The 20,953-nt window shown below is 44.1% G+C and overlaps 1 protein-coding gene across 2 annotated transcripts in view; it reads left to right on the forward strand.

Moving 5' to 3' along the window:
• ATP7B (ATPase copper transporting beta) overlaps positions 1 to 20,661 on the forward strand; it is a 100,275-nt gene extending 79,614 nt beyond the window's left edge. For both annotated transcript variants that reach the window (XM_077484224.1, XM_077484223.1), the window contains exons 15-21: positions 3,255 to 3,450; positions 10,734 to 10,880; positions 12,922 to 13,064; positions 13,167 to 13,370; positions 16,198 to 16,315; positions 17,424 to 17,526; positions 20,084 to 20,661. In XM_077484224.1, coding sequence (XP_077340350.1) covers positions 3,255 to 3,450; positions 10,734 to 10,880; positions 12,922 to 13,064; positions 13,167 to 13,370; positions 16,198 to 16,315; positions 17,424 to 17,526; positions 20,084 to 20,342 — 1,170 coding nt within the window. In that variant the 3' untranslated portion in view covers positions 20,343 to 20,661. The remainder of the gene's footprint in view (positions 1 to 3,254; positions 3,451 to 10,733; positions 10,881 to 12,921; positions 13,065 to 13,166; positions 13,371 to 16,197; positions 16,316 to 17,423; positions 17,527 to 20,083) is intronic.
• Positions 20,662 to 20,953: the final 292 nt, after the last annotated feature.

Genomic DNA, 20,953 nt, shown 5'->3' on the forward strand with positions numbered 1-20,953 from the left:
TCTGGAACAAACAAACAGCCAGTAAAGTCCAAGGGACATTAGGACTCCTGACCTGAATAGTTTTACTAGATCATTGACTCAGAAAGTCAATGAACAAACATTTCCAAAAGATCAGCAATGGTAACTTTGGTATGGCAGATTTCCAGTGGTATGTACCATTGGTGGTAGTGAACTTCCCTTTCTTGGTGTACTTGGCAAGACTTGGCATTTATGTGCAGTACTCCTTGTGGAAGAACTTGCTCACTCCATAATGGCTACTAGGCACTACAGGGAGAATATCAATTTGTGCCACCAGAAGTGTAAACAAAATAATATTCTTACCAAGCATTGTTTTTCTAGTAGGAATGCATAGATGGTATGTTTAAATAGTGCAGTTTTAATCAGACATAATAGAAGTTGTGATGGTGCTCTATAATTGCATAGAAAACCCCTTTAAAATGACAATTTATGTACAGTATTCATGTGACAACACTGACGAAATGCCACTTTGCTACAATGTAAAGTCGTGAGTGTACAGTTTATATAACAGTGTCAATTTTATGTTCCCTCAAAATAACTCAACACACAGCCATTTATGTCTAAACCGCTGGCAACAAAAGTGAGTACACCCCTAAGTGTAAATGTCCAAATAGGGCCCAAAGTGTCAATATTTTGTGTGGCCACCAATATTTTCCAGCACTGCCTTAATCCTTTTAGGCATGGAGTTTCACCAGAGCTTCACACGTTGCCACTGGAGTCTTCTTCCACTCCTCCATGACGACATCACGGAGATGGTGGATGTTAGAGACCTTTCGCTCCTCCACCTTCCGATTGAGGATGCCCCATAGATGCTCAATAGGGTTTAGGTCTGGAGACCTACTTGGCCAGTCCATCACCTTTACCCTCAGCTTCTTTAGCAAAGGCAGTGGTCATCTTGGGGGTGAGTTTGGGGTCATTATCCTGTTGGAATACTGCCCTGTGGCCCAGTCTCCGAGGGAGAGGATCTTGCTCTGCTTCAGTATGTCACAGTATATGTTGTCATTCATGGTTCCCTCAATGAACTGTAGCTCCCCAGTGTCGGCAGCACTCATGCAGCCCCAGACCATGACACTCCCACCACCATGCTGACTTTAGTAGTGAGAAATTAACAACCTGCACTCTCACGCCTCAGGTCAGCACCAATTCCTGCAACTGCACACCTCAGATCAGCCCCAATTTATGCACCTTGACACCTCAGATCACTACTTTCCCCTGCAAATCTGTTTCACCATTATACCCCGCTGCTTATCTTTCCCACCACTGTACCCACTGCACATCTTCCCCACCACTGTAACACCCTACACATCTGCCTCACCACTGTACTACCCTGCACAACTTCCCCACCACTGTACTACCCTGCACATCTGTCCCACCACTATACTACTGTGCACATCTGCCCCACCACTGTAGTACTCTGCACATCTGCCCCACCAATGTACCCCCCTGCTCTTCTGTCCCACCACTATACCACCCTGCTCTTCTGCCCACCACTGTACCACCCCTGCTTTTCTGTCCCACCACTGTACCACCCTGCTCATCTGCTCCGCCAATGTTCCCCTTTCTCATCTGCCCCACCACTGTACCTCCCTGCACATCTGCTCCACCACCGTACCCCCATGCTCTTCTGTCTCACCGCTGAACCATCTTGTCATCTGTTCTAACACTGAACTTATCTGCTCATCTGCCCCACCACTGTAACCCCCTTTCTCATCCGTCCCACCACTGTACCTCCTGCGCATCTGTCCCACCACTATACGCCCTGCTCTTCTGCCCCACCACTGTAACCCCCTGCTCATGTGTTCCACCAATGTACCTCCTTTCTCCTCTGCCCCAACACTGAATCCCTCCTACTAATCTTTCCCACCATTGTAACCTTCCTCCAATCTGGCCCAACATTGGAAACCCCCCCCCCCCCCTGCTCATCTGTCCCAACACTGTACCCCCCTGCTCTACTGTCCCACTGCTGAACCCCCTTCTCATCTCTTCCACCACTCTACCTCCCTGCTCATCTGCCCCACCGCTGTACCCTTCTGCTCATCTGTCCCACCTCTGAATCCCTCCTGCTCATTTTCCCCACCGCTGTACCCTCCTGCTCATCTATGATATGTGTGAAATGCAGAGTTGTGAAAGAAAGTAGAGATGAGACACATCTATCTTTCCTGGCACACTCATCCTGCTGATCCAACTCTCGCATCCATCTCATGTGCTTGTATGTGATGTATGTGATGTCACAAGCATCCGCATGGAATGCGCAATGATGAGCTCAGGTCAGGGGTATTTTCTGAAAGCAGTGGGCCTGTGTGCAGGATCATAAGTTGGGCCCTCGCAACTGAGAAAAAGTTTGGCACTCTGCGCCACAGGAAAAGTTGGGTGTGATTGTCATTGCTCTGAATACTGGCTGTGGCTTAAAGGGACACAGAGTGCAGGGGTTTAGTAGTATATGACACAAAGGTTCAGGAATAATTTCACCAAAGTTCCCAGAAGCTCAACAGTAATTCCACAAACTGTCACCTGATTGTGGTTTTCTCAATCACAGTGAAATCCCTTCTTTCTGAGATTGGTAGTGGCAGCCAAGCGAGTCATCTTCTTCTAGATGGTGGGTGGGGCTAACAGGACTGTGATTGACTTTAGCAGTGACCAATGACAGTCCTCCTCCTCCTGGAAACCGGGTCCCCCCTTAGCAGAACTACACCCAACCTCTTCCCCATCACAAAACCTGACGATCGCAGCTACAGCAAAGTTAGAGAACCAAACAATGTTTCCCATCTTTAATAATGTGTGGGGGCACAGTGCCTCCCCTCAGTGTAGGTGCGGTGTGGGGAACTCTGAAATTGGAATGCATTAGTGTCTCACAGACACTTCCCTGCGCTGCTCTGCTGATGGGGAGGGAGTCGAGTGCTGGCAAAAGAGGCTTTGTGTGCCGGGGGTTGCCTACCCCCTGCTGTACACTCACTACTTTACATTGTAACAAAGTGTAATTTCCTTAGTCTTGTCACATGAAAAGATATAATAAAATATTTACAAAAATGTGAGGGGTGTACTCACTTTTGTCAGATACTGTATATGCGACTTAAAGTCAGCATTAGAAAAATGGCTGTTGCTAAATAAGTTAAAATGATTTGTTTAAATTTATTTTCCATAGCTAATTACAGCTGACCTTAGTATTATGGATAGACAATAAGCTAAGGGAATTTTTTGTGTATTTATCAAGAGTCTTCATAATTGTGTTTTTCTAGGAGCTTGGTACAGAATCTCTGGGTTATTGTTCGGACTTTCAGGCTGTTCCAGGTTGTGGGATCAGTTGTAAAGTGAACAATGTGGAAAGTGTCCTGGTGCAGAGTGAAGAGGGTCTGAATGAGCAAAATGTTTACAAAAGTGGACTTGGCCATTCGCAGGATGGTAGCAGTTTGATCATTACACCTGAATTACAAGGTATGTTTGTAACCCCACTCACAGAAGTAGCATTTGTATGGGAAAAATTAAAACTGTCACAGGGCCATCTCCCTGTTAGCCCTTGTACACACGGTCGGACATTCCGACAACAAAATCCGTCGGATTTTGTCCGAAACTTGTGTTGCATACACACAGTCGCACAAAGTTGTTGGAAAATCCGATCGTACGTAACGTGATGACGTTATTTCGTTATGACGGGACTACGTTCAGGCTAGTAGCAAATAGCTTTGGTCTAGGAATTTGATGTGAGCATGCGTGGCACCTTGTCTGATCGGATTTCTCTAAACGCAATCGGACAAAGTCCGATCGGATCATGTTGTCGGAAAGTTTTATAGCCCAGCTCTAAAACTTTGTCCGTCGGATATTCCGACAGAAACAGTCCGATGGAGCCCACACACAGTCGGATTATCCGACAACGCGGTCCGATCGGACATTTTCCGTCGGAATGTCCGACCGTGTGTACAAGGGCTTAAACTTGTCAAGCTGCTTGTGAAAATATTTGCCACAAGTCATGATTGGACATCTGATATATAAAGGTAGGCCAGCAATAATATTCGAAGGATTACAAATCTCATTCATCAGTAGGTACGGCCCCTGGCTTTACTGCTGTCATTGGATATCAGAAAGTCTTTTGATTCAGTTTCCTGGTCATACCTCTACTATGTCCTCACCAGATGGGGCCTCTACCCTCACCTCACGACCTGGATCTTAGTCTTTTACGCCTCCCGTCGAGCATATGTGTAGCACCCTCTACCAGTAGGTAGGTGCTAGTAAGGGTTATTTTACTAGTGACAGTCAGCACAGGGAAATGTAGGCAGGCCTATGCTGCAAGCTAGGCCTGTCTGTTTTGATTTGGGGGCTGGGAGTGGTCAGATTAGCAGTGTGTGTGACCACCTGCACTTCAGTACTGAGGCGCCCCCCTGCTTCCAGGGAGAAGATTCTTGAAGAGGGGCTGGGCCTAGAACTGGAGTGACAGGCAGCTTGTGTGTGAGCCCTGACCAATCCCCAATCTGTATTTTCAGGGGGCGGCCTCATATATAAGCTGAGGTGATAGGTGCTAGGCAGCAGCAGGAGGCCATTCTTATCTGGGGGGGGGGGGGGGCCGATCGCAGGAGGAGGCCTAGGGAGAACTGTGAGGAAACATTGCCTCTACACGGTCATTGACAATGTCTCGGCCACCACACGGTTGGTTGGTAGAGAACTCCTGGAGCAGAGGGGCAGGTGAAGCTGTCGGAAAGCATGGTCCGGTCAAGTTCCTCATTAAAGACTCAAGGCTGTGGAAGGGTGGTGAGTGTTAGCACAGTGGAGGGCAGGAGAAGACAGGAAGTCTGTGAGGGAACTCTGCTTTTACACGGTCATTAGCAGAGTCTTCATCATACACACTGTGGATGATGTGGAGTCCTGGATCAGAAAAGAGACTGTGGGGATCTGTGTCAAGTCGATGTGGCCTGAGGGCACATGATTTGCAAGTTGGGCTGGCAGGGAACAGTAGTCCATTTCCTAAAGTCATGCTTTTAACCTACTAGGCCTCTGGGGAGATGTTCTGCAGGCCTCCGGCCTAGTAGCAGTGAGCAACCAGAGTCATTAAAGGGACTTATACAGAGTGGGGCCCTACTACCCATTATAAGAAGATGTACATACTTAATTTCTGTAACTACAAGTGTGTGCAGGATGAAACCAACGTGGGTAGAAGGAACCAAGCTTTGTCCCCTAGCTTCCTCAAAGCAGCCCACCTATCTCATGCGCCCTTTGGAATGCCCGCTCCAGCTGTAACAAGCTAACATCTGTACATGACCTCTTCATCTCTCATGGCTTTAACATGCTCGCCATAACTGAAACCTGGCTTCAAAATTTGGACTCAGCTTCTCCTGCTGCCCTCTCCCATGGTGGTCTCCATTGGACTCACTCCCCCAGACCCAATGGACAGAAAGGAGGTGGAGTTGGATTCCTTCTATCCCCACAATACACCTTCCAAGTCCTTCCCATCCCTCCCTCTCTTTTCCTCTCTTCTTTTGAGATGCACTGTATTCGTCTGTTTTCTCCTATTTCTCTGAGAATTTTAGCAATTTATCGACCTCCTGGACCAGTGTTGCGCTTTCTTGATGACTTTGCTGCCTGGCTACGCTACTTTCTCTCCTCTGAAATACCCACGATCATTCTTGGTGACTTTAACATTCCTGTCAATGTTATCGGCCCAACTACAGCTAAACTTCTCGACTTAACCTCATCCTTTGACCTAACCCAATGGACACATACTTCCACTCACTCCAATGGTCATACCCTTGACCTTGTATTCTCCCATCTCTGCAACCCTGGCAACCTCACAAACACCCCCTTTCCTCTCTCTGATCACAACCTCATCAGTTTCACTGTATCCTTGCCTCCAACCACCCATCCCTCCAAGCAGCTAACAATTACTTGTAGGAACCTTCGCCACCTTAACCCTTCTCTTCTCTATTCTGCTACTGACCACCTATATGACATAATCTCGCCCCTGTCCTGACCTTGCCACCTCTGTCTACAACAGTTCACTCTTATCATCACTAGATGTACTTGCTCCTCTAACCACACGCAGAATCAGGCCCTGACCGTTACAACCCTGGCAAACTGACAACATTAGAAATCTCAAGAGACATTGTCGCGCTCTTGAACGACTGTAGCGTAAAACCAAATGCCTGCAAGACTTCACCCTATATAAATCTGCCCTTCTAAAATATAATTCCTGCCTCCATGCTGCCAAACAAGCCTACTTTGTTTCTCTTATTAATACTTTGTCTTCCAGTTCCCAACGGCTCTTCTCAACCTTTAACTCTCTGCTTTGTCCCCCACCCCCTCTACCCGCTAACTCACTCACTGCCCAAGAGATTGCCAATCCCTTCAAAGACAAGATTGATGCAATTCGTGAGGTCACCTCCGCTGAGCATACATCTTCCCCACCCAACATACCTGGCCTAATAGCACATTCAACACTTTCCTCTTTTGAATTGGCTACTACTGAAGAGGTTACAGAACTTTTCTCAGATGCCCACCTAACCAATTGTCCCTTGGATCCTGTTCGCTCACAACTACTAAGGTCACCCTCTTATTCTATCCTATGCTCCCTCACACACATCTTCAATCTCTCCCTCTCTAGTGGCACCTTCCCCTCCCCTTTAAAACATATGCAGATCACCCTCATACTTAAAAAACCCTCACTGGACTCCACAAACCTGAACAACTTCCCACCTCATTGCTCCCCTTCACCTCTAAACTTCTAGAACGCTTAGTCTACAACCGTCTTAGCTCCTACCTCAGTCTGGCTTTCGCTCGCAGCACTCCACGGATACTGCCTTACTAAAACTCACTAACAATCTACTAATTGCTAAAACCAACAGCCAATACTCCATACTCCATACTCCTACTACTTGACCTCTCTGCTGCCTTTGATACTGTTGACCACCCGCTCGTCCTCAATAAACTACATTCCCTTCTGCTCTATCCTGGTTCTCTGCCTATCTATCACAGTGTTCCTTAAGTGTCACCTACAACTCTGTCTCCTCCTCTCCATTGCCTCTTTCCGTGGGGGTCCTCCAAGGCTCCGCTCTTGGACCCCTTCTCTTCTCTATCTACACCTCCTCCCTTGGTCACTTCATAACCACCCACAGCTTCCAATACCACTTATACGCCGATGATACCCAAATCTATCTGTCTACTCCTCACTTCACTCCTTCAGTCTCCTTTCACATATCAGCATGGATGTCACACCACTTATTTAACCACTTGCTTACTGGGCACTTAAACCCCCCTCAGTCCCAGACCAATTTTCAGCTTTCAGCGCTGATGCACTTTGAATGACAATTGCGCGGTCATACAACACTGTACCCAAATGAAATTTTTATCATTTTTTTCCCACAAATAGAGCTTTCTTTTGGTGGTATTTAGTTACAGCTCGGAGTTTTATTTTTTGCTAAACAAACAAAAAAAGATGCAAAAAAATAAAAATAAATAAATCATGTTTTAATAGTTTGTTATAAAATTTTGCAAACGGGTCATTTTTCTCCTTCATTGAAGTGCGCTGATTAGGCGGCACTGATGGCTGCATTGGTGGGCACTGATGGCTGCATTGGTGGGCACTGATGGGCTGCATTGGTGGGCACTGATGGGCTGCATTGGTGGGCACTGATGGGCTGCATTGGTGGGCACTGATAGGCTGCACTGGTGGGCACTGATAGGCATAGTTAAGGCGGCACTAATAGGCACAGATAAGGCGGCACCGATGGGCACAGATAAGGCGGCACTGATGGGCAAAGATGGGCACAGATAAGATGGCATGGATGGGTGGCACGGATAAGTGGCACGGATGGGTGGCACGGATGGGTGGCACGGATGGGCACTGATAGATGGGACTGATGGGCACTGATAGGTGGCACTGATAGGTGGCTCTGATAGGTGGCACTGCTGGGCACTGATGGGCGGCACTGCTGGGCACTGATGGGCGGCACTGCTGGGCACTGATGGGCGGCACTGGGTCGCAGCACCTTTGAGGCAGATTGTGGGCACTGTGGGTGGCACTGTTGGTGGCACTGCTGGATGGCACTGTGGGTGGCATTGTGGGTGGCACTGTAGGTGGCACTGTGGGCACTATGGGCACTGATGGGGGGCACTTACTTTTATTCAGGATGGCACGGCGGTGGGCAGGTGGGCACTGGCAGGGGGCAGGTGGTCAGCTGTATTGCTGGCCGTGATCGGGACTGATGTCCCGATCACGGCCGCCGGTGATCGGCTTTTTTTTTCGCTGACAGCGCGAGGAGGAAAAATAGCCGATTACCGGCTCCGTTTTATCACATGATCAGCTGTCATTGGCTGACAGCTGATCACGTGATAAGGGATCGGGATCAACCCCTTGCACGGATCGGTGATCAGGCGAGTCTCACGGACTCGCCGATCACAGAGCGCGCCGCGCGCGCCCCTCAGGGGGCGCGCAGGCCGCTCGTATCCGGGACGACGTCAATAGACGTCGTCCCGGAAATGTAGGTCCGCGCTAATGCCGTCATTTGGCAATAGCGCGGATCTGTAGTGGTTAAACTAATTATTTTCCATCAAAATCAACAATGCAACCATCAGGCCCTCCCCTCACGCCAGGGTACTAGGTGTAATCCTAGGATTCCGACTTGTCATTTCAGCCCCAAGTCCAATCGTCAAAAGTTTGTAGAATTCACCTCCGTAACATCTCTAAAATTTGCCCCTTTTTAACAAATGATACCACCAAGCTCCTCATTCACTCCCTTGTTATTTCACGCCTTGACTATTGCAACTCCCTTCTCATTGGCCTGCCTCTCCATAGGCTATCCCCTCTTCAGTCTATTATGAATGCTGCTGCCAGATTTATCCACGTTACCAACTACTCAGTGTCTGCCAACCCTCTCCTCCAATGTCTTCACTGGCTCCCAATCAACCAGCGAATTAAATTCAAAATACTAACCACAACATACAAAGCCATTCATAACTCTGCCCCGAGCTACATCACCAAACTTGCCTCCAAATATCACCCAAATCGTCCCCTCCGCTCTTCTCAAGACCTCCTACTCTCAAGCTCTCTTGTCTCCTCCTCTCATGCTCATCTCCAGGATTTCTCCAGAGCCTCTCCCATCCTCTGGAACTCGCTACCTCCACTAGTCCGGCTATCCCCTACTCTTGCTACCTTCAGGCGATCCCTGAAAACTCATCTCTTTAGTGAAGCCTATCATGTCTCCAACTAAGCTCCTACCACTTCCATCAGCTCATTCCCCACATTTATATTCTTCTGTATCACCTACCCCACCCTATTAGATTGTAAGCTCTTCTGAGCAGGGCCCTCTTAATTCTCTTGTATTTTATTGTATTGTAACTGTATTGTCTCCTTTTATATTGTAAATTGCTGGTGCTATATAAATCATGAAGAAGAATAATAATAATAATAAAGGCAGACAATATCTAAGGGCCTGGAAAAGTCATACTCTTAGCATAGCAGAGGCCAGACTTGGAAATACCCCGGTAATGCTTAATGAGAAGCTTGAGGCCAGATTCTCAGACACAATGACGTACAGCATAATTCATAGCGATCTGGCAACCCTTTGCAGACCCATTTCTGCCTCCCGACTTCAACACACAGTTGCTCCATCAATAGCAAGTATGTGACTGCAGGTCCTCGGTACCTCTCCACCCCCCCCCCCCCAGCCTTCCCTGCTAGACTTGTGCCTGACTCACCTTCTCCCCACTTTTTTGCCTCCTATAGCAGATCCTCCAGACTGTTTATAATTGAAATGTTATGGGTTATGATAGGGTTTGTAAAAAAAAGCTTGTAACACTGTAACCATTATCATCCCGTCAATTACTTATCTAAGTACAAATACCAATAATAAAAAACAAAACAAAAAAAAACCCTAGGACTTAAAACTAACAAAAAACATATGTCATAGTAAGCAAATCTGTAATTTATCGGGTGCAAACTACAACTACAACGTGAAAAGAGACGTGTTTCCTTGTTACACAATAAGGTATGTGATGCTTCCTCTCCAGACTTTATCCCCTATCGCACAGACAGGCAACTTCACCATTCAGTCCATGTGTAAGATTTACGCATCATCTCTATTGCTTAATAAAGCAGTCAATAGCTAGATACTAATGTTTACCCGCAAGGTCATTTTGGAATTGTCAGCTCTAAATCCAATTTTTCCATGTTCGTACTTGTACTCACTCTGGGTTCCAAGGTCTGCACACCTGTTGTGGCCATTGTGAGGACTTCCTATACTCCCTGCTATTTATTTTATATCATGGAGAATGCAACTGACAAACATGAAAGAAAACACCTAGCATTCCCATGTGGACAGGAGTAAAAACTTATGGAAAGAAGACTTCATTTTTTTCGTATCAAAGATATATACCGGTATGTATAGGAAGAAAAAGTCTAACTCCGCCCACCCCCGCTCCATCTATAATAAATAACTTTTCAGTGGACTGATGCTGACCTAGAATTATGGTAAGTACTTCTGTGCAAAGAACTTGAAAATAATACTAGAAGAAAGACACTGCTATTGGTCTTTGAACAATCTCTTGATTTGCAGCATCGGAGAGAATATCATTCATTGCATAATGTTGAGATACATATCCTAAGATGAAGCTGTATGTACACACATTTACTAACTAATAGTGTCCTGCTATAGACTATTTTTAAATCGAAAATACTGTAAATCAAATAATGTCCACTTCCATTCACTAATTCTTATTTTTTCTGTGGACTGCAGGTGCCAGCGCCCCAGAACCTCACTCTGTATTAATTGGGAACCGGGAATGGATGAGACGCAATGGACTTAATATTTCTCACGATGTAGATGATGCTATGACCAGCCATGAGATGAAAGGACAGACTGCAGTGCTGGTTGCTATAGATGGTAATGTAATCCATGATTGTATCACCTCTTCTATCTGATGTTTGAATATAAAGGATAGTTGGTGTAAAGCATAATGCTTCATACTATATGTAGCTAATGCAACAACAGTATACAGTGAGGGAAAAAAAGTATTCGATCCCCTGCTAACTTTGTAGGTTTGCCCAATGACAAAGAAATTACCAGTCTATAATTTTAATGGTATGTTTATTTTGTGAGACAGAATAACAACAAAAAAATCCAGAAAAACGCATTTCAAAAATGTTATAAATTGATTTGCATTTTAATGAGTGAAATAAGTATTTGACCTCTTCACAAAACATGACTTAGTAATTGGTGGCAAAAACCTTGTTGGCAATCGCAAAGGTGAGACGTTTCTTGTTGTTGGACACCAGGTTTGCACACATCTCAGGCGGGATTTTGTCCCACTCCTCTTTGCAGATCCTCTCTAAGTCATTAAGGTTTTGAGGATGACGTTTGGTAACTTCCTTCAGCTCCCTCCACATATTTTCTATGAGATTAAGGTCGGGAAACTGGCTAGCCCACTACAGGACATTAATGTGCTTCTTCTTGAGCACTCCTTTGTTGCCATGGCTGGGTGATTTGGGTCATTGTCATGCTGGAATACCCATCCATGACCCATTTTCAATGCGCTGGCTGAGGGAAGGAGGTTCTCACCCAAGATTTGACAGTACATGGCCCTGTCCTTTTCCCATTGATGCAGTGAAGTTGTACAATCCCCTTAGCAGAAAACCACCCCAAAGCATAATGTTTCCACCTCCATGTTTGACGGTGGGGATGGTGTTCTTGGGATCATAGGCAGCATTCCTCCTCCTCCAAACATGGCGAGTTGAGTTGATGCCAAAGAGCTCAATTTTGGTCTCATCTGACCAGAACACTTTTACCCAGTTCTTCTCTGAATCATTCAGATGTTCATTAGCAAACTTCAGACGGGCCTGTATATGTGCTTTCTTGAGCAGGGGGACCTTGCTGACGCTGCACGATTTCAGTCCTTCACGGCACGGGATAGTGTATTACTAATTGTTTTCTTCGTGACTATGGGCCCAGCTGCCTTGAAATCATTGACAAGATTCTCCCATGTAGTTCTGGGCTGCTCCCTCACTGTTCTCATGATTATTGAAACTACATGAGGTGAGATCTTGCATGGAGCCCCAGACCGAGGGAGGTTGACAGTTATTTTGTGTTTCTTCCATTTGCGAATAATCGCACCAACTGTTGTAACCCTCTCACCAAGCTGCTTGGAAATGGTCTTGTAGCCCATTCCAGCCTTGTGTAGGTCTGCAGTCTTGTCCCTGACATCCTTGGACAGCTCTTTGGTCTTGGTCATGGTGGAGAGATTGGAATTTGATTGATTGCTTCTGTGGACAGGTTTCTTTTTTTATACAGGTAATTAGGAGCACTCTCTTTAAGACAGTTCTTCTAATCTCAGCTTGTTACCTGTCTAGAAGACACCTGGGAGCCAGAAATCTTGCAGATTGATAGGGGATCAAATATTTATTTCACTCATTAAAATGCAAATCAATTTTTAACTTATTTGGAATACGTTTTTCTGGATATTTTTGATCTGATTATTTCTTTGTCAGTGGGCAAATGTACAAAATCAGCAAGGGATCAAATATTTTTTTCCTTCACTTTACCTGCTTTGTTGAAAGCTGAAATTTATATAAACAAGTGAGTGCATCAGAGCACTGCCCCCACCACCACTACTGCCTGTACTGTGTAGACGGTTCTATGCAAAATTTCAGTTAGACAGAGATAACCTGAAGGCAAACGGCATCTGCTTTGCAAATAAGTCTAAAATAAATGCCTAAAATGTCTAAAATAAATGTAAACAGTATACAAAAAACTGTATACACAAAACAGAATATTTTAAAACGAATATACATTTTCCTTTAAAAAAAAAAAAGACCTCTTGTAAAAAAGCCTATATGCCTTTTCACCCATTTGTGAGTTTACCACATGGTAATTATTTATTAGATGATTCAATTAAATGCTATATAACAATCTCCTCTTCCTTATAAAGGTGCATTGTGCGGAATGATTGCAATCGCAGACACTGTGAAGCAGGAAGCCGCCCTTGCTGTGCACACTTTAAAGGCTATGGGAGTGGATGTTGCACTGATAACTGGTGATAACAGGAAGACTGCGAAAGCTATTGCTACCCAGGTATTGACAGCTGTTACATAGATGACCAAATCTAATGGATGTAATGTACATGGAGTTACTGGTAAACTACTTAGAGCTTAAGTCACTTGTGCTTTTTTGAAGGTTGGGATCCAGAAGGTTTTTGCAGAAGTTCTTCCCTCTCACAAGGTAGCCAAAGTCCAAGCACTGCAGAACGAGGGCAAGAGAGTTGCCATGGTGGGTGATGGTGTCAATGACTCCCCAGCATTGGTTAGAGCCGATATTGGTATCGCCATTGGGACTGGAACTGATGTGGCCATCGAAGCTGCGGATATTGTTCTGATCAGGGTATGTTTCTGTCAAATTATGAGTATATTGTCATATCCAGTTATTAGGGTGGTCGCACAGCTTATGCACCAGGAAAACAGGCTAACTGAGGGGGGGGGGATTGCAGTGCACATGAATGCTTAGATAGAGAGGGGCCATCCTATACTGCTGTTGGTCTATGACCCTCTTTAGAAGAATCCAACTCAAAATAGGTCAAAGAATGGAAAACTAATGATAAAGTCACAGGAGATGACCATTACTATTCATGCCAGCAGGTTTTTGCTGGGGTAGAACAAAGATAAAAATACATTAACAGGCACAATGCACTGGTGATTGGGCATGCACATATGTTATACATAGAGCAATGATTATAATAAGCATCATAGGTGGACTCACAATTGTTATCTGAACAGGAACTTGCTAAACCAGCTATCCTGGTTTTTCACTGTGTATCCAGCAACAGTTTTTGCTTTAAAAGCAGACCCATGCTTTGCCCATCTAAGATAATGTAACTGTTTCACTTAACTGCATAACACCCCCACATTTCTGTATATACACAGCCTTCATTCAGTCCCTTGCCATTCCATTCATACACTGGAGAGAATTCATTTACCAGAACATCTTTTGGGTAAGGAGGAGCATGTGACTCTGTCCACTTTCTCCCACAGTGCAGTATCATGTGCCTGGGTAGTTAATAACTAGGCCTAAGGCCGCGTACACACGCGGGGACTGTTCGCTCAACTTTGTCCGTCAAACAGTTTCAGCGAACAGTCCGCTCAAAATTAGCATGGACGGACTTGCCCACACACGACGAACGAACAGTTTGCTGAAACCGTGCTCGATGACGTGAACGGCACGTACGACGGGACGGAAAATACGACGTCCTATACACTGCATTACAACTTTCGGCGTGTAAATCCTTTCTGAGCATGCGCGGAACTTAGTTTGACGAACAAGCCTACACACGAGGGGACTGTTCGCTGAAACCAAGTTTCAGCGGACAGTTTTTCGGAAATTCCGAAAAACTTTGTTCAGCAGACTGTTCGCTGAAACTGTCCGCTGAAAGCCCACACACGGGCGGACTGTCCGCCGAAACACTGTTCAGCAGACAAAGTTGGGCGAACAGTCCCCGCGTGTGTACGCGGCCTAAGCCTGTGTAAGCTCTGACCAAACCAATTTGGACTTTTCAAAGGAATTTGTGAACTTTGTTCCTTCAGTGCGGAAGCAAATAGGAGGTAAGTATAAGCAGTGGGGAGAGAAAAATTAAAGCATGACAAGATTGCTAAAATATCATAATTTATCAGGGTATTGTATTCATGTAATAATTTATTAATCTTTATAGTTTTTCATTTCAAAGACAGTCTTAAATTTGCAGTTAAAGAATATCAGTAGATCCTGCCATAAAGGTCACTTCCTGATACTGGGTGATAACTACCTCCAAGTTAAGCATCTGCTTTGTCACCATGTCACATGTGCCCATTATAGAGACTACAAGTGGCCGTGTTGGCACATATTGTCATGGCATAGTCCACCATTGTTACTATTAAGAAGCTGATCCAGATAAATGATATGCAGCTGATGGAGATGTAGGCAGGAAGTGGCAGAAAGAGGCTGGAGGAGATCAGAAGCACTGAGATACAATAAAGTGTGAAAAATAGGTTTATCTCTACTTTGTCTTGTTGTGCGTGCTCTTTATGAATAACAAAGAATAGAAAAATCTATGTATCTCTGGTTTTATAGTACAAGTAATTAATAGTGTGTTAGTTCAGGGTAAAATAATTATTAAAGAGGATCTTCAGTAGTTTTTGTGTTTATTAAAAATCAGCAGCTAAAAAACTGTAGCTGCTGACTTTTATTTATATTATTATAATGCAGGATTTATATATCACCAACAGTTTGCGCAGCGCTTTACAATGTCAGAGCAAACAATACAGTTAGCCCTTGTACACACGGTCGGAGATTCCGACAACCAAATCTGTCGGAGTAATTCCGCCAGATTAATTCTGGAAGAGGTCCGGAAGTGATGTTGCATACACACGGTCCGACTAAGTTGTCGGAAAATCCGATTGTACATAACGTGATGACGTTATTTCGTTACGACGGGACTACGTTCAGGCTAGTAGCCAATACCTTTGGTCTAGGAATTTGATCTGAGCATGCGTGGCACTTTGTCCGTCGGAGTAGGCTACACATGATCGGAGTATGTCCGATCGGAGCATTTTGTCTGAAAATTTTACCGGCAAGTTGGAAAAGTTGGTCCGTCGGATATTCCGACGGAAACAGTCCGATGGAGACCACACACAGTCGGAATATCTGACAAAATGGTCCGATAGGACACATTCCGTCGGAATCTCCGACCGTGTGTACAAGGGCTAACAGTACAATACAGGAGGAATCGAAGGGCCCTGCTCATTAGAGCTTACAATCTAGAAATAAACACACACTCACCTGTTGGGGGATCCAGTGATGCTCTCACCTAAGCCGTCCCTTCTCTCCGTCTTCTCTCCCCAGAACTTACATCTCAACTGTCGCGCTGCGCATTGTGGATGGTCCCGCAGTCTTCTGGGACCTGTGACATGTCCTAGATGACTGCAGGAAGGGGAGAGGAAAGCTTAGGCGATCCAATCTGAAGTGGGAGCCGGTACCTGTCAAAACCAGGTACCCTCTCCCCCCTCAAAAAAAAGTGCCACTTGGAGAAGAGGGGGGTGGAGGCCTTAAAGCAGAACTTTACCTTTTGGTTGGAGCTCCGCTTTAAGATTAAATTAAGATAACATTTTTACAATTTTAGTAACACAGAATAAGTTATAGATATTGGTAATAACTCTTATGTGCTCACTATATATTGCAGAATGATTTGCTTGATGTGGTTGCTAGCATTCATCTCTCAAAGAGGACCGTGAGAAGAATAAGACTTAATTTCATGTTTGCCCTGATATACAATCTTCTTGGCATTCCCATTGCGGCAGGTATGGACATATAACTTTTTAATTACTTGTACAATACTTGTTTCCATGAATGTAGACTGATAGATAAATATTATAGAAGTGCTCCAAACAGGAGAAACACATTTATACAATGTGGGGTTGATTTACTAAAGGCAAATAGACTGTGCACTCTGCAAGTGTGGTTGCTCCAGAGGTTAATAAATGAGGGGGAGCTCTGCTGACTTCCATCATCCAATATTGTGCAAGCAAAAATACAGATTTTGTTTATTTTCCCTGCATGTGATTGAGTATTTGAAAAGTGAAGCTTTAGCCCATGTGCTAAGCTCTGCAGCAACTGCACTTGCAGAGTGCCCAGTCTATTTGCCTTTAGTAAATCAACCCCTATGTGGCCAAAAGTTTGTAGGTACCTGACCATTGGATCCACATATGCTTGTTGAATATAACATTCCAAAAGTATGGGCATTTCATACTGAGATATCCCCACCTCATCCCCTTCTCTTCTGGGAAGGCTTTTCACATGATTTTGTGGTGTGTCTGTGGAAATTTATGCCCATTCAGCCAAAAGAGGATTTGCAAAATCGGGCAGTGATGCTGGATGATTAATTGACTTTCCAGTTAATAGGCGTTTGGTGGCGTTGCGGTCAGGGCTCAGGTGCAAGTATCATGGAGCTTTATGGACCTGGCTTTGTGCATAGGGGCAAAGTCATGCAGGAGCAGAGACTTGCCCAAACTGTTGCCACAAGCCTGGAGTTGCACAATTGTCTAAAACATTTGTGGTCAACATTCTTCATCAAAAGGCCACATATAATGCTAAGTGAATGTAATGCTACAGAAAGCTGTCATACTGCACACATGCGACAATAGATACTACTACAACAGATGGTCAGAGACTGAAAACATGCTTTAGGAGTTGTTAAAGAGCAGACACATGCTTCAGGTGACAATTGAAGGCTGGAGACACATTACATGAGACTGCTAAGGATCAATGGAATAGGCAAACACATACTGCAGGGGCCTCGGGAACCACACAATAAATACCAAAGGGCTGCATGCATACAGGTTGGGCACCAGGGGTCTAAATGCAATGAATAATATTTCTTATACTACATATTATGTCTTCTCTTTGAAGGTGCTTTCCTGCCTCTGGGGTTGGTGCTACAGCCATGGATGGGATCAGCAGCAATGGCAGCTTCCTCTGTCTCTGTGGTTTTATCATCCTTACAGTTGAAGTGGTGAGTGGTAGCCTGATCCTTCCTTGGTAGGATATTGATCTACTGCTGGCGTTAATCATACGCCATAGTCCCTTGCTAATTAATGAATGAAATATACTCCAATGCTTCCCTTACATATATATATATATATATATATGTATAGGCATAATAAACAGGCCCTGTCTACTCCTGATATCATCTGATATCTTTTAGTGTATAGGCAAGGAACACTTCCAAAAAAAGTTGGTTAGACTTACAAGTGCTTTTTTTTTTTTTTTACTTCTCATTTCTACTGGCTTTTCAAAATAACAAATGTAATATTTTAGAGGTTGGATGAAAGGTTGATGCCTGACAAGAATCTCCTGCATTCGAGCGGGGCAGGGACTGAATGGTACTGCAGGTGCCCACATTATACCTGGCAGCAACTTTTTATGATCTTACTCTTCTAATGTCATATGCATATGGAAAGTGCATCTAAAGCCCTGTACATACAATGAGAATATCGGATGAATGATCGTCCTTTTTTTTGCATGCTATTCTCATATAGAAAATGAAGAAGTTACTAAACTTACGAAAATTCTCCTACGACAGAATACAACTTCTGTAATGTGTTGTATTGTAGTGAAAATTATTATTTTGTTTCTTAGCAGGCATGGTCTTGCTCTTCTGATTTTTCTTTTTTTAGACAAATACCATGAAAACTGTACGTTCTAGCATCATGCGAGAATAATTTTTAATGTTTGTCTCTTCGGATAATTTCAGATTAACTGTCATTATTGGCGCTCAAAAGCTGTGTATGAACGTTCAGATTATCCTACAACCGCTTTGATAGCAATATTTGTATTTTTTAACACGATTTTCTGATCGTGTGTGTCCTAGGTTTAAGGAAGGGTCTATCCTAAGAAAGGGCAAGTGTGTTATACAGTGAAGTATCCAAAGAAAAGTGGGCCTTTATGAAAAGAAATTATTTCCGGGAGAACATTCTCCTTTGCTAACTGGGACAGTGCAATTAGTTCATCTCAATGAACTTGCTCAGAAGATGCCAAAAGACTAATACTGAGTTGATTGCAAGGCCAAATTGCTGTGACTTGCTAAATGAAAGTCTAGTTCAGCAATAAAACCACCAAGTAAATAGCATTCAGGCCAGTGATTCAGAGTATTAAATCAAATAGGTCAGTATAACAGCCAGGCAGCTAGCATTTTTAGAAGCATGTAGCCTACCCCTTGTTACTGTGATGTCCGTTGTTATATAGTAGGTGAGGTGCACCACTAAAGGGTTACAACAGTCAGAGCAGCAGATAATGTAGAAGATGTCTGATGTCAGTGTAAAGATATGAGTGTGAGCAATAACAAAGTCATACTAGAAAAATCTCTCTAAAGTCTAAAGCCCCATACACACTATCAGTTTTTCTGCTGATTTTTGTCTTCAGATTTACCAAAACCATGTAGTGCAAGGGCCTGCCTGATTGCATACAATTGAAAATCCTAAGGTTTGACCTCATATTACCGCATTTATCGGCGTATAACACGCGCCAGCGTATAACATGCAAGTTATGAGGGAATTTTAAGGAAAAAAACTTTTAGGAGGGAAATTTAAGGAAAAAAACCTTACATTTAAATGCCCATCAATGCAGTCTTATCAGTGTCCATCTGAAGCCTTGTCAGTGTCATTTGCAGCCTTGTCATGCAGCCTTTCCATCATTGCAGCCTTGTCATGCAGCTTGTCCGTCATGCAGCCTGTCCATCATTGCAGTCTTGTCATGCAGCCTGTCCATCATTGCAGCCCTGTCTTGCAGCCTATCTGTCATGCAGCCTGTCCATCATTGCAGCCTTGTCATGCAGCCTGTCCATCATTGCAGCCTTGTGCATCGTTGTCAGCTTTTTGGGATAATGTCAGCTTTTATTTTTAAAAATGGCGCCGCCGAGATGTCCTGTGTATCTCGGCGGCGCCCAGTAGTTCTAGGTCGCCTTCGGCCGTTTTCGGCATCTTTCAGCCATACTCGGCGGCTTTCAGCCACCTTCGGCCGTACTCGGCGGCTTTCAGACGCTCTCGGCCCTTCTGAGCGGTTTTCGGCCGTCGAGAAGGGCCGAAGGCAGCCTAAAGCCACCCAGAGCCCAAAAATCGCTCAGAAATCGCGGAGGATCGGCGTATAACATGCGATTTTCCCTGGTTTTAAGGGGAAAAAGTGTGTGTTATACACCGATAAATACGGTATATGGTTTTGATAAATCTGAAGCAAAAAATCAGCAGAAAATCTGATATTCTGTATGGGGCTTTAGTTTACATATCCATTGCCTCATAAAACCATGTCTCAAAACCATGTACTTATTCACACCATTTCTAATAAAAGAGTGGAGGAAGTTGGAGGATATCTTGAATTCATGAATGATAGGTCAAAACAAAAAAAATGACAAAAAAAGAATTGAATACATTTGTTTAAAGATTTCTATTTTTGGAAGTGTTCGCTTGACCAGTGGGTTGTCAGGTCTAAATATTATATTTACAGTATGTAGCATCTCTAGTGGTGCTGTTAGCTGGATCTAAGCTCACCCCTTTTTGTATGTTCCATTGTTTCAGCTACAGTAAACCAGACTCCGACACATATGAAGCCCAAGCCCAAGGCCACATGAAACCTCTCACACCATCACAGATAAGCGTTCATGTTGGGATGGATGACAGGAGAAGAGATATTTCCAGTAATTGGGACCAGATCAGTTACATTAGCCAAGGGTCTGCAAACAAAATCTCTCGACAGAATTCTCGACAGTCGACAGGAGAGAGACTGGATAAATGGTCTATCCTCATCAATGAAGCTGATGAGGACCAGTACATGTAAAACCACGAGTTAAAGGTGTAAAACACATTGACTTGTCCACCACTGGAGATAGGTTGGGAAGCAGCCTTTTCATCTATATTGTTCCAAATCGAAAAAAGCCACTGTTGCACTTAAAAAAGCCACTGTTTCACTCATAAGCCACTGTTCCACTTCAAAAAAGCCACTGTTCCACTTAAGCACGTAAAACATTGATATGACTTGAACTATACCACAAGATAAACTCTAAATATAAGTTCACATTTCTATTTCTCTGATAAAATGTCCTTAATTTTTCACGTTTTTCAGTTATTTACAGTTTTGATTAAAGATGATAACCAAATCTTGAAATGGATGCATTATGTCTGTAGTATATAGGGATCATTGTTCCTCTTGACAGAGATTTAGGAACAATTCTATCTCTGAAATGTTTATGGGTTAAAATGAATTGGGATCATCTACTTTACAAGGCCAGAGTTTCCAGGTATTTTGTTCTGGTTTTGAAAACATGAACCACTTCTTATGAAAAGATTATGTTTTCCTTTTAAATGTACATTGTAGTTGAGAGAGTAGTTAGTTAGTAGTTAGTATTGTTCCAGCTAGTTCTTAGCCCAACAAAAATTAATTCTTTAAAG

Source organism: Lithobates pipiens, unplaced genomic scaffold (genome assembly GCF_037356315.1).
Source record: "Lithobates pipiens isolate NorthernLeopardFrog02 unplaced genomic scaffold, aLitPip1_a1.2 Scaffold_16, whole genome shotgun sequence".
NCBI lineage: Eukaryota > Metazoa > Chordata > Amphibia > Anura > Ranidae > Lithobates > Lithobates pipiens.